Source organism: Lissotriton vulgaris, chromosome 1_2 (assembly GCF_964263255.1).
Source record: "Lissotriton vulgaris chromosome 1_2, aLisVul1.2, whole genome shotgun sequence".
NCBI lineage: Eukaryota > Metazoa > Chordata > Amphibia > Caudata > Salamandridae > Lissotriton > Lissotriton vulgaris.
Genome location: NC_141686.1, coordinates 215,307,762 through 215,320,441, shown reverse-complemented (window position 1 = coordinate 215,320,441; position 12,680 = coordinate 215,307,762). Strand labels below are relative to the sequence as shown.

Below are 12,680 nucleotides of genomic sequence, written 5' to 3'. Positions count from 1 at the left end.
CAAAGGAATTCTCTGAAGTGCACAGTGATCCCTTTCAGCCCAGTCCCCTCTGCCAGGCTGTCCGTGGGAGGTGAACAGCCCTTTGTGAAGACAGGACAACGCCTATTCAGATGTAAGTGTGAGATTCCCTCTTACCCTTCCTGCCCAGGCAGATTATCAGTATGCAGATGGATGCAGATGACGAACCTAGCCGTTCCTTTGTTGGTGTATGTCCTGAGGGAATGCACAACATCTAGCTGTCACCCTGCCCAGATGTGTATTGGAGACAGACTGCAGACACACAGAGCAAAGTTAATAGCAGAGAAATGTACATTTTCAAAAAGGTGGAATTTCGAAAATGGTAATGTCAAATCCAACTTTACCACTACAGAGGATTTATCACCACCATTCCAAAGATATGAAACATGAAGTAGTTACTCCTTTCCAATCAGGATTTACAGATTAAAAGTGTATTAAGGAACTCCCAATGCTAGCCTATGAAAAGAATAGCCCTCACAGCAGTGAAAAAATGAATTGAGCAGTTTGTCACTGTCACAACAAGTAGGACTTAAAAGTACATGTCCTGCCTTTTAGTTACAAAGTACCCTACCTTACAGTCACTAGGGACCTCCCTTACGGATGACTTATGTGAAATAAAAGGAGATTTTAAGGCTTAGCAAGTGGTTTTAAATACCTAGTCAAAGTGGCAACGAACTGCACATACAGGCCCTGCAATGGCAGGCCTGAGGCAGGTTTGTAAGGTTATATAATCAGTGCTGCTGGGTGGCACAATCAGTGCTGCAGGCCCACTTGTAGCATTTAGATTACAGGCCCCGGGTATGTAGTATACAACTTTACAAGGGACTTACAAGTAAACTAAGTATGCCAACTGTGCACACACAAATGTTACCAAGTTAACCATATTTAAGGGGAAGAACATACACTTTAGCAGTGGTCAGCAGTAGTAAAGTGCTTAGAGTCGTAAGGACAACAAAAAGATACAGCAGAAAGTGGAGGGAAGCAGGCAAAAAGTTGGGGGTTGTTCACACAAATGATGACGGTCTAACACGTGTCTCCCCCCAGCTGATAATGAGGAGAGCTACCCAACCTCCTAGGGAGTTCTCATCACTAAGGGGGAAGAACCTGTACAGACTCTCAGCATTTGGTGTGGTCTACTCCTGGTCTTTGTTCCACCCTTAAGTCCATACCCTGTAGAGAAATGGACCACCTGAACAATTTTGAATTTTCAACCCTCATTTTCATGAGCCCCCTGAGAGGCCCGAAGTTAGTCTGAATAAGGATTTCTTGCCAAACAGGTATTGCCTCAACTTCTTCAGTTCCCAAACCCCAGCAAAAAGCTTCTCTCTCTATTGCACTCCACCTCTGTTCCCTGGGGAGTAACCTCCTGGAATTGAAGGCTACAGGTTGGTCCAGGCCCTCCTCATTAAGCTGTTTAAGTACTTCCCCTACGCCATGTTCTGAGACATCTGTCTGTACGATAAACTCCTTGGAGAAGTCAGAGGCCTTGAGCACAGGTGTTGTGCACATGGCTTGCTTCAGGGAGTCAAATGCTTGTTGGCATGCCTCTGTCCAAATCACATTTCTGGGAAGCTTCTTTGAAGTCAGCTCTGTCAAGGGAGCAACAATCATACCATAACCCTTGACAAACATCCAATAGTACCGAGTAAAGCCCAAGAATGCTTTGACCTCTGTCTGGGTTTTGGAGGGCTGCCAGGCCATGATAGTTTCTATCCTGTCCTGACAGGGTTGCATCTTTGCCCTGTCCACCAGGTGTCCCAAGTACAACACAGGCCCCGGGCCCATCTGGCACTTCCTGGCCTTGATAGTCAGGCCTGCCTGTTGTAGGACCTGAAGCATTTCCCGGAGGCAAAAGAGAAGGCCCTCCCAACCGCCACTGAAGACAGCTATGCCATCCAGTTAGGCAGCTGAGGAGGCCTCCAAACCCGCAAGGACCTGGTTCACCAGCCTCTGGAAGGTGCATTTGCATTAATTAATCCAAATGGCATCACCCTAAACTGATAGTTGGCCTCTGGAGTGGAGAAGGCTGACCTTTCCTTGGCTCACTCTGTTAGGGCGATTTGCAAGTACCCTGTTGTAAGATCAAAGGTAATTAAGTACTGGGCATTTCCTACCCTGTCAGTGAGCTCACCCACTTCTGGGATGGGATGAGCATCAGTCTTGGTCACAGAGTTTAGCCCTCTGTAATCTATAAATAACCTTTTTTCAGGTATGGTGCCTGGTGGGGCAGATTACCCCCAACTCTGGAATCTTAGACACTTGCTCTTGATGGTGGTCCTTACCTTAACCGACAACCTGTAATATTTATTCTTGACAGGGAGGTTGTCCCCTGTGTCCACAACATGGGTACACAGGTGGGTAATCCCAGGAAAAAAGGAGAACAGAGAGGAGCACTGTCCCAACACTTGGTGGCAGTCTCTCTATTGCTCAGGAGTTAGAGTGGGGGAAAGGATCACTCTTTCCATGGACCCATCCTTCTCCTCTGAGCCTAAGAGGTCAGGGAGACGTTCACTCTCTTCTTCCTCAGCCCCATCTGTCACCAACAACATGGTGAGCTCAGACATCTCAAAGTGGGGTCTGAGGCGATTGATGTGAAGTACCCTGTGGGGTTACCTGGGGACGTGCAGGGTCACTTTGTAGGCAGCCTTACCCTTTTTCTCAATCACATCATAGGACCCAGCCCATCAGTCCTGAAGGGCATTGAGTTCCACGGGTTCCATCACTCACACTTTCTGTACAGGCTGTAATTCCACAGTGGTAGACTTTTGGTCATAACACTCCTTCATCACAGCCTGACTGACTTCTAAGTTGTCAGAAGTTTGTTTCCACAACTTAGCCATTTGGCAGCGGAAAGGCCAGCATGTAACTGACTACATCCTAGGGAACTTTCCTGGGAGCTTGCTCCCACCCCTTCTTCACCAAACTGAGAGGTCCCCTGACAGGATGCCCATACATAATCTCAAATGGACTGAAGTCCACTCATTAGTGTTGTAACTCCCTGTAGGAAAACAATAGGTAGGGCAAGAGGATGTCCAACATTTTCCTCAGGCCCTCAGGCAGACACCTAAGCATGCCTTTCAAGGTCTTGTTGACTATCTCAACAAGCCTATTGTTTTGGGAGTGTTAAAGGGTGGAGAACTTGTAAGTCACTCTACACTCTTTCCACATTGACTGCATAAAGCAGACATGAAGTTTGTGCCCCTGTCAAACACAACCTTCTTGGGGAACCCACTCGGGTAAAAATCCCCATCAGGGCCCTTGCCACCAAATGTGCAGTTATGGTCCTCAGAGGGATGGCCTCTGGGTACCGAGTGGCATGATCCACCAGAACCAGGATAAACCTGTGGCCAGAAGTAGACTGGGGATCCTAAGTCCCAACAATATCAATGCTCATCCTCTCAAAGGAGATGCTAATGATAGGTAATGGAGTTAGGGGGGCTTTCAGCCTCTGCCCTGTCTTCCCACTGGCCTGACAGATTACACAGGTCCTACAGAATGCATCTGAGGAAGTCCCTCTCTTGGGCCAATATAAGTGGGGGACAAGCCATGCAAAGTTCTTGTCTTAGCCTGAGTGTCCTGCCAGGGGTATCTTGTGAGTGAGAAGGCCCTGTAGCACTGGAAGACAACCAAGGCTCTTGATGTCGCTTGCACAGGAGCCTTAGACTCACTGTAAAAGATGTTGTCCTCCCAGTAAATGTGATATCTCCCATAACTCCCAGAGACATCACCTGATGCTTGGGCTTCAGGCTGGTGCCTCATGCCCTCAAAGGTTTGAAACTCCCTCTGTGGCCTACAGAACTCCTCCTTGGTGGGACCTCTTTCTGCATGCCAATCAGCAGGTATATGCAGGTCAGCAAGGGAAACCATGTCCTCCTCAGTGGGCTCCACGGTGGCCACCGCAGGTACCCCACCCATCTTACTGATGGTATAAGACCAATCCGGGCTCGCCCGGCCGCCTAACTTGCTCTACCGCTTCATCCTCATACAATCCTAGCACCAGGAAACTTATGGTGATAGTGCGCTTTACAAATCTCTATTAACATAACATAACATATTTAGGGCTGGTTTCCTACGTCCTCTGCCTTTCCCCTTTTTATCAGCTGGCTGCACCATTGTTCCAGGCTCCAGACACTTCTGAAAGCCTTTCCGGGCAGCCATGGACCTTTTCGTTGCTCTGATCCAATCAGGTAACCCCGACATCTCTACATATGCCTTGAGCGCCACTTCTTTCCAAATAGTGTGCTCAAGGTCATTACCCAACAAACAGTCCACAGGCATGGCAGGGCTCACAGCAACCTTCAGAAGACCTGAAACCCCTACCCACTCAAATTGAACTAGGGTCACTGGATAGTGACCATGCCTATTCTCAGTCCCCACAACTTGGTGGAAAGCATTTGGAATAACTTGCTCTGGGGTCACCAGCTGACTCATTACCAAAGTCATGCTGGCACCTGTGCTCATCAGTGCCTCAACCTTGTGCCCATTGATGGGGACCCACTGCCTATACTTAGTAGTATTTGATGCCACATGGACTTTAGGACCCATCTCACTGTCACCCAGGGACACTAGGATAAGCTCTCTTAACTTCCCTCCATTAACTAAGACAAACTCCTCCCCAAAAGTATGCTAGCCAGACCTGGGTTCTACCTCCAGTGGGAGGGTGCTCTCTTTTTGAACAGTTGGGATCCCTTGTAGTGTCCATACTCACTGCACTCATAGCACTTGGGAGTTTGGGTTGCTGACTTCTGTCAGAGTAGTTTGGTTTCTGGTGGCCAGAGTGGAAATGAGAGCCAGACCATTTACCTTTTGAATACTTTGGTGGGCCTTTAAGGGACTCCTTCTTCTTATCTCCCCCCTCTTTCCTTTGTCGGTAACCCTGACCAACCTTTTGGGAGCCCCCCCTAGATACCTTCTTGGACACTATGGTGCTGACCCAGAAGTCTATCTCTTCAGCAACCTTCCTAGAGTCGGTCAGCTTGCCTCCACCAGGTATTGGTGCAGCTCTGGAAAACAATTATCAAGCATGTGGTTCTTCAAAATAAGATGTACAACTCTTTACAATCATCCACTTTGCTGCGCCTCACCCAGCCCTTCAGTGCCTTTCCAGCATAATGCAGAAAATCTACCCATGTTTGTTTGGAGAGTTTGTGACTATGCCCTGAACCGTAGCCTGTATAACCCAAACTTGCTGACTAAAATGGTTTCCATGGCAGTGTATGGGTCTGATCACCCACCTCTAATGTAAGGAGTGTGTCCCTCCCCACTGTGGGAATGTACCACCCAAAGCAACCCCGCCCCCGCCCCCAATCTCCTAGAACTCCTCTGGGAGGCTCTGCTGTTCCAAAGCCACTCCATAGGCTGCAAACCACTTATCTGTCATCTCCACGTTGTTACTGGGCGCCATATCTTTTGGTATATGAAATCTGGACTCCTCTGAAGACACAGTAGGAATTGTGCCGCTGTTATTGTTTTTGCTGGCCCCCATTTGTTGTTGGCGGAACAAGGTGGTAAATATGAGGCCAACCAATCGGCTGTTGCACAATGGAGCAAAGGAGTTTCGATTGGCTGTTAAACAAAGGATGAAAGGACGTTTATGACATTGAAGTTCAAATGCTCGCATACAGGACCAAGCGGTGATGCCAATAGAGGGTGAGCGTTGAAAGAATGGGTAACGAAGGGCCTTTCATAAGAAAACATCTGAAGAATGTATCACTCGGTACATGAGTGAAGTGATAACTCTATATTTTAGGTGCTGTTGGTAATGTCACATGGACATTTAAAAAAAAGAAAGAGATATACTTGATATGGAAAAATGCAAAGGCCGAAGTCCTTGAAAATTATGGAAGCAACAAGGGTTGGCACATACCGAGGTAACCATTGTAAAGGCATCAAACAGTTGTACTAGGCAAGTAGTTGGTGCCCAAAAGAAGTGAAAGCAAAGTGCTATATTTAAAATAGGTCACCAACCCCGCTCTTCAGTAGTCACTCCAACATTTTAAAGCAGTTCAAACCTACTGAAACTTCTGCCACTAAAAAGGTGAATCTGATACTACAAATTTTCTCAGTCCGTCTATTCCGTCTTCATAGACTATAAGTACAACTGATTAGGGCCCCAATTACGACACGTATAATACATTCGGATCGATGCTGACCTCCTTTTACTGCACATACTTAAATAATGAGCTGTGACATTTAAACTGCATTCCAAAATAGGTATCAGTAGGTCAAATCTGCCTACATTTAGTCGGGGGAAACGTCAGGTGCATCCCAGTGCATGTAGATTTTGGTGCAGCAAGCACCACAATCGTCTTGATTTATAATGTATGTTAAGATGAATGTGATAATGATGACGGGAAATAAAAGTATCAAAATAAACAGGATGTGTAGAAAAGAGAATGGAAATCTTTTAAGTCGTAAGCAATGAAAATACTGAGGAGCAGCGCAAATCAAGATATATGGCAGGATAAGAATGATCAAAGTCTTGTAAAGTTTTGCCAATAAGAGTAGATGAAAGAGTGTTTGTAAAGAGATATATTAAAAGCAAAGTACTTTGTGTTGTAGCAATAAAGTCTGTCATGTCACTAGCATTGACAGTCAAGTTACTTATTAATTGCAAATAGTTTTGAAGTTTAGATTCAGTAGTGCATGGGATAGTTGGAAAGTCATTGAGCTGGTAAAAGATGCTATAGATCAATATATGCTGAATTCAATCCTTGTTTCTAACTTTCCTTCTCCTGCTTGTAACTTATTCATTTCATTCATTTTCGCTGTAGGCAATTCAGATCATGAATGGCATCCTGCAGATCTGCCTGGGAGTCTATCTCATGTTCACGCCCTCCTCAAGAGTTCCAATCATCATTCTCAGCGGAGTGACATTCTGGGGATCTATCTTCGTAAGTATGCATTTTTTAACCCCTCCCCTGCTGATGACGGAACCGCTCCATCATCAGCCGCGGTGGCGCTGTGCTGATGACGGAGCGGTTCCGTCATGGCCCGCCCGACGCTCCTGCGCGGCGCAGATTCCGTGCCTGCGCTGAGCATTCTATTGAGCGGGCGGGGCCATGACGGAACCGGTCCGTCATAAGCACAGGTCAACCGACGCTGGTGACGGAGCGGTTCCGCCACCAGCATGCACCCGCCGCATTTCCGCCCCGCCCCCTTAGCACTGCGGCGGTATAGCCGCCGCAGTGAAGTAGTTAAAGTAAGACGCTTAACTCTGGGCACAAGAAAACACGTTTTATAACTTATTTCGCAGCATTGTCTGTGGGAAATACCTTGTGTATTGTGTGAGGTGCGTGAGGCACGTGGATAGCGTGTACCCGGAACTCAGGATTGATAACTCACCTAGGGATAACTATGGGCAACTTGAAGACCAGACCAAATTCACTTAGATAAGGATTGGGTTGGTTGTTTCATAGCTCTGATTTCTTAGGACCTATGCTTGTCCTGAGGAACCAGAATGCAGTTCACTAAGGAGGCCAGACAACCTCAAAGGTGTTACCGTCTCTCCATGCTGGGTGTGTTCTTATGTACAAGAGGTGACAGGAACATGAGTGAGGATGAACGTCATTCATGAATGGAAACATGCTAGTTAAAACATTCTATGAGTGAATTTTATTTGGCATAGTGGCCCAAAACCCATATGGAAGGACTCCCTTGATTTTATTTGAATTTTGTAGAGTGTGACATTTGCACTAGGGCATCTTGGCACTGCTTTTACAAGAAAAAAGGAGGACCCATCGTCTGAAGTCTACAAAGAAAAAGGTGAACAGCCATGTTTTAGTGACGTTCTAAAAGCCAGGAAGTTAGAGATATTTTTTAAGTGTTCTGGCATTTGGTACCAAAGGCAAGAGGTGACATCTGAAAATTTTCTACCACCCCAAGAGGCTTTGTGAATGTGAGGAATCAACACTTTTTTGACTGTGAATGAGCGCTGTGATCTGCTTGGAATTTACCAAGAACATTTGTTTTTAAGAAAGTCAGGCCCTTGAAGATACAATGCTTTGTGGGCAATGCAGAGTGCCTTTAAGGCAACTCTGTTTTTTTAACTGGTAGCCAGTAGAGTTATTCCCTGGGTTTGGAAACAGGTTTAAACTTCTTGATCTTTTTTATATACCTGAATGCTACATTTTGCAGTCTTCCCAAAACACACTGCTGGGCTCCAGCATAAAGGGTGCTACGGTAATCTAGCTTTACTATCTCTAGAGACGTGATCACTGTCTTCTGTATATCAAATGGTCAGAAAGGAAGAATGTTCCTAAGCACCTTTAGAATATGGAAGCATAAGGAGGTCAAATGAATCGAGATTCCTTGTATTAAACACTAGGACTTGAAGAGAGCCCAGGGCTTGAGGCCATCACGAATTGTGCCAGAAAAAGGTATCCTGCCCCAAGAAGAGAACCTCTGTCATTCCAGAGTTTAATTTGAGGCAACGGTAAGTCATCCAGTTGAAAATGGCACTCATGCATTCATTGAAGCGTAAGGCCACCTCTTCAATATTTTTATTTATGACAATAATTTGAATGTCATCCTCGTAAGACAGTCTGGAAAAGCCATGCGGCCTTATCAATCTCATAAGAGGGGCCACATATAGATTAAATAAACTGGGACTTATTGAAAAGCCTTGCGGAACACCACAAGGCAGCGAGAATGACTTTGACCTAAAATCTTACCATTTGGTCCCTTTCATCTAGAAATGAGCAAAGTAGTTTGAAATCCAAGCTTTGGATATATCTCCAACAAGCGTTGTTTCATAATTCCGTGGCTTACTGACTCAAAGGCTGCGGACAGATTCAAAAGGAACTCTGCAGCCTTATCTGCCCGGTCAAGAATTCCCTTCACCTCCTTTCACACTATGACTTGCACTGTCATCGCAGGGTGGGCTTTCCTAAACCCGAACTGGGAGTTATCCAGGATACCATTCTAATCCAGGAAAATTGAAAGTGAGTTGTTAAGATGTCTTTCTAGTACTTTCGCTAGAAAGAGATGTCTTGATATTGGGCGGTATTTTTTTCCTCCCACTGGGTGTGAGTTGGCTCTTTTAAAAGTGGCAAAATTAAGGCCTTTTTCCATTCCATAGGGACACTTCTGAATTTTAGGATATTAGTAAACAGCAGGGAAAGTGGAGGTGCATTAAAGTCGGCTAGTTTATGCAGCACACTAGTAGGGCATGGGTCATAGGGGGCCCCAGACTTGGTTAGTTTTCTAAGTTCCATCATTCCTTCATAAGAGATGGCCGGAAACTCACAAAAATTTGGTTGAATTTGTTCTGGACTGGTGATAGCTTGAGTTGAGAGATCAATATTGTTTTTGACGATAAGGTAATTAAAAACATCCTCAACTTTATTTCTGGAAAAAGTCGCTAAGTTATCACAAAGCTGTTGAATGGTGTAGTAGGAGAAACTGTGAGAGTACAGAAGTTTGATACCATACGGAACAACTATCTGGATGAGTTGGCCGCGGATCTGATTTTCTCTGCGAAAAAACTGTTTTCCTCAGAAATAGTCAGACTTTTATATTCCTGAATCTGTGATTTATATTTCTGTTTTTCCTCTGGAGCATAGTTATTTCTTCAGCACTATTGCTGACAATGACAGGTTTTAAAAAATTCTCATACTTTCTCAGAGTACTAAGGGGCTGATGGCCGCAATCTGTGATTGATAACTTTTTTTAGCTGGGCCAATTTGTTTTCTGCATCTAGTATCTAGTTAAAATATTGGGAAGCTGCAATGTCACAGGCAACTGTAAGGAACAGTTGGGTGGACACAAGGTTACTTATAAAGTCAGAATTGTTGACTTTATTCCAAGACCTGACCAATTTGTCCTGCTTGTTATAATTCATTTTTCATTTGATTGAGACAAACATTAAACTGAATTGCCATGTGGTCAGACGACTTAGCCTATGGAATTCCAGATTCAATGGGGGGCATTGTACAAGCCCCTATCACCACCACAACGTCACTTATATCGATGTTATGGTGGCGATAGGGGCTGAGCCTTATTTACAGGGCAGCGTCAAGCCACTTAACGTGGCTTAACGCAGCCTTGTGAATAATGCCCCCTTTCACGCTATGGCTAGCGTGGAGGGGGTGGGCAGTGGGTGTTGCAGTGGGAGTTTATGTGCAGAAAGGTAGACCTTCCTGTACATAAACAATCCTTTACAAAATTGCCATTTTGTGACTTTCATGTGTGCTGCATGAAGCAGCACACATGACAGTGACAGAATGGCATTTTAGGATTGTTTATGTGCAGGAAGGGACAAATTCCTGCACATAAACAATCTTCCCCTGTACGCAGACACTGCCTACCTTGGCGCCAAGTTGCTAAACTAACGCCATCGCAGGGGGAAACGCATGGCTGTACCTCATTCTTGTAAATATGATGCAGGCTCGTGTTTCAGAAGTGGCGGAGAGAGGTGTTAAGCCAGGACTGCTAATAACTCTCCCCGTATCTTCCTTGTACATGTCCCAAAATGGTCGAAAATACTGGAACTATGAAACAAAAGGATTTCCGCTAATGAATGACTTCATATACCAGCGAAATAATTACTGCTATGGATATCAACTTTAAAGGTATTCTATTGCAGTCAATAAGTTAAGTGTGATCAGATAACTTTTGAACCCTCCTGAGGCACAGCCGGGAGTTGCAAGGAAAACTGAGCATAACTTTGTTTTAAAACTGTAAAATTTCACTTTGCTTTTAAAATCACTCACCTTCCCTGTCACATCACTGCAGTGTGCAGGCACCCTTTCCTGCTAAAAACGAGCACTGGTAACGGCAAAATTGCTGTTTTCCCACCAACTTCATTCTCCTCTCCCTGACTGGGACAGGCCACTTTGAGGCCACGCCCCCCCTTCAAAGTTATAAAAGACGCACTGACTACTAGCGCTTTAGATAACTTTTGAACCCTCCTGAGGCACAGCCGGGAGTTGCAAGGAAAACTGAGCATAACTTTGTTTTAAAACCGTAAAATTTCACTTTGCTTTTAAAATCACTCACCTTCCCTGTCACATCACTGCAGTGTGCAGGCACCCTTTCCTGGTAAAAACGAGCACTGGTAAGGGCAAAATTGCTGTTTTCCCGCCAACTTCATTCTCCTCTCCCTGACTGGGACACGCCCACTTTGAGGCCACGCCCCCTTCAAAGTTATAAAAGACGCGCTGACTACTAGCGCTTTAGATAACTTTTGAACCCTCCTGAGGCACAGCCGGGAGTTGCAAGGAAAACTGAGCATAACTTTGTTTTAAAACCGTAAAATTTCACTTTGCTTTTAAAATCACTCACCTTCCCTGTCACATCACTGCAGTGTGCAGGCCCCCTTTCCTGCTGAAGAATGAGCACTGGTAAGGGCAAAATCGCCGTTTTCCCGCCAACTTCATTCCCCTCTCCCTGACTGGGACACGCCCACTTTGAGGCCACGCCCCCCCTCTTCAAAGTTATAAAAGACGCACTGACTACTAGCGCTTTAGATAACGTTTGAACCCTCCTGAGGCACAGCCGGGAGTAGCAAGGAAAACTGAGCATAACTTTGTTTTAAAACTGTAAAATTTCACTTTGCTTTTAAAATCACTCACCTTCCCTGTCACATCACTGCAGTGTGCAGACACCCTTTCCTGCTGAAAAACGAGCACTGGTAAGGGCAAAATCACTGTTTTCCCGCCAACTTCATTCCCCTCTCCCTGACTGGGACACGCCCAATTCGAGGCCACGCCTCTTGCATTGCTCCCTCCCTACAAATATGTGCATGTTCTGGAAGCGCAGCGGACGAGCGCAGCGGGCGCGACGAATGCGCGCCAAAGGCGCGCATAAGGCAAGCTCGTCTGTGCTCGTCCGTGCCGAGACCGGGCAAAGGGCCAGAACCTCTGATCAATCTCCGCGACAGGCTCCCCACATCTACCCCAAATCCACATTGATGGCACTGCGCACGCCTAACACCGACTGCGCTCAATATAATCCACACTTATGGTCAGATACCACAAAATGTACATGTCCTCACTGCAACTTGAAGCTACAGATAACGAATGAAAAAATCAAAACACATGCTGTCACTGCATCTATGTCTTCCGACATCACCACTGCACTAATCAATGCACGATCCCTTGTCAAGCACCGGCAAGAAATACACGATCTTATTATCAACAACAACCTTGATTGTCTCTTTCTCACGGAGACATGGACGGATGGAGCATCCGATCCTGACATGGCAGTTGCAACCCCCCAGCCTATAACGCCTATCGCCTAGATAGAGTGGGGCAGCGCGGAGGAGGACCAGCCATCATCGCCCGCGACCACAAAACGGTCAGAATATCTCACATACACTCCACCTCCTGTGAAGCCCTTCTTTTCAATCTTAAACTCACCCCATCGTTTCATTTTAAAGGCATCCTCCTATATCAACCACCAGGCTCTCGCACCAACTTTCTAGCAAATCTGGGTGCAATACTAGACGCTCCAGCGCTGGAAGACTCATTTACATTATTGGGTGACTGGAACTTCCATCTTGAGAATGCAGCTGACAAAGATACCCATTCCTTGATATCAGACATGCACACTATGAGTCTTCGGCAACTGGTAACCACCCCCACCCATATTGCCGGTCACATGCTAGATGTCATTTTTACTAATATACAAGGAGTTAATATAATAGATACCTTACCAATGCC

At 45.8% G+C, this 12,680-nt stretch overlaps 1 protein-coding gene across 6 annotated transcripts in view; it reads left to right on the top strand.

Moving 5' to 3' along the window:
• The window catches only part of LOC147735029 (membrane-spanning 4-domains subfamily A member 4A-like), a 316,483-nt gene that overhangs the window by 117,392 nt on the left and 186,411 nt on the right, over positions 1 to 12,680 (top strand). For 5 of the 6 annotated variants that reach the window (XM_086953127.1, XM_086953124.1, XM_086953128.1 and 2 more), the window contains one exon: positions 6,792 to 6,911. The exons of the other annotated variant lie outside the window; for it this stretch is intronic. In XM_086953127.1, the coding sequence (XP_086809253.1) occupies positions 6,792 to 6,911 (120 nt within the window). The remainder of the gene's footprint in view (positions 1 to 6,791; positions 6,912 to 12,680) is intronic. 6 annotated transcript variants of the gene reach the window in all.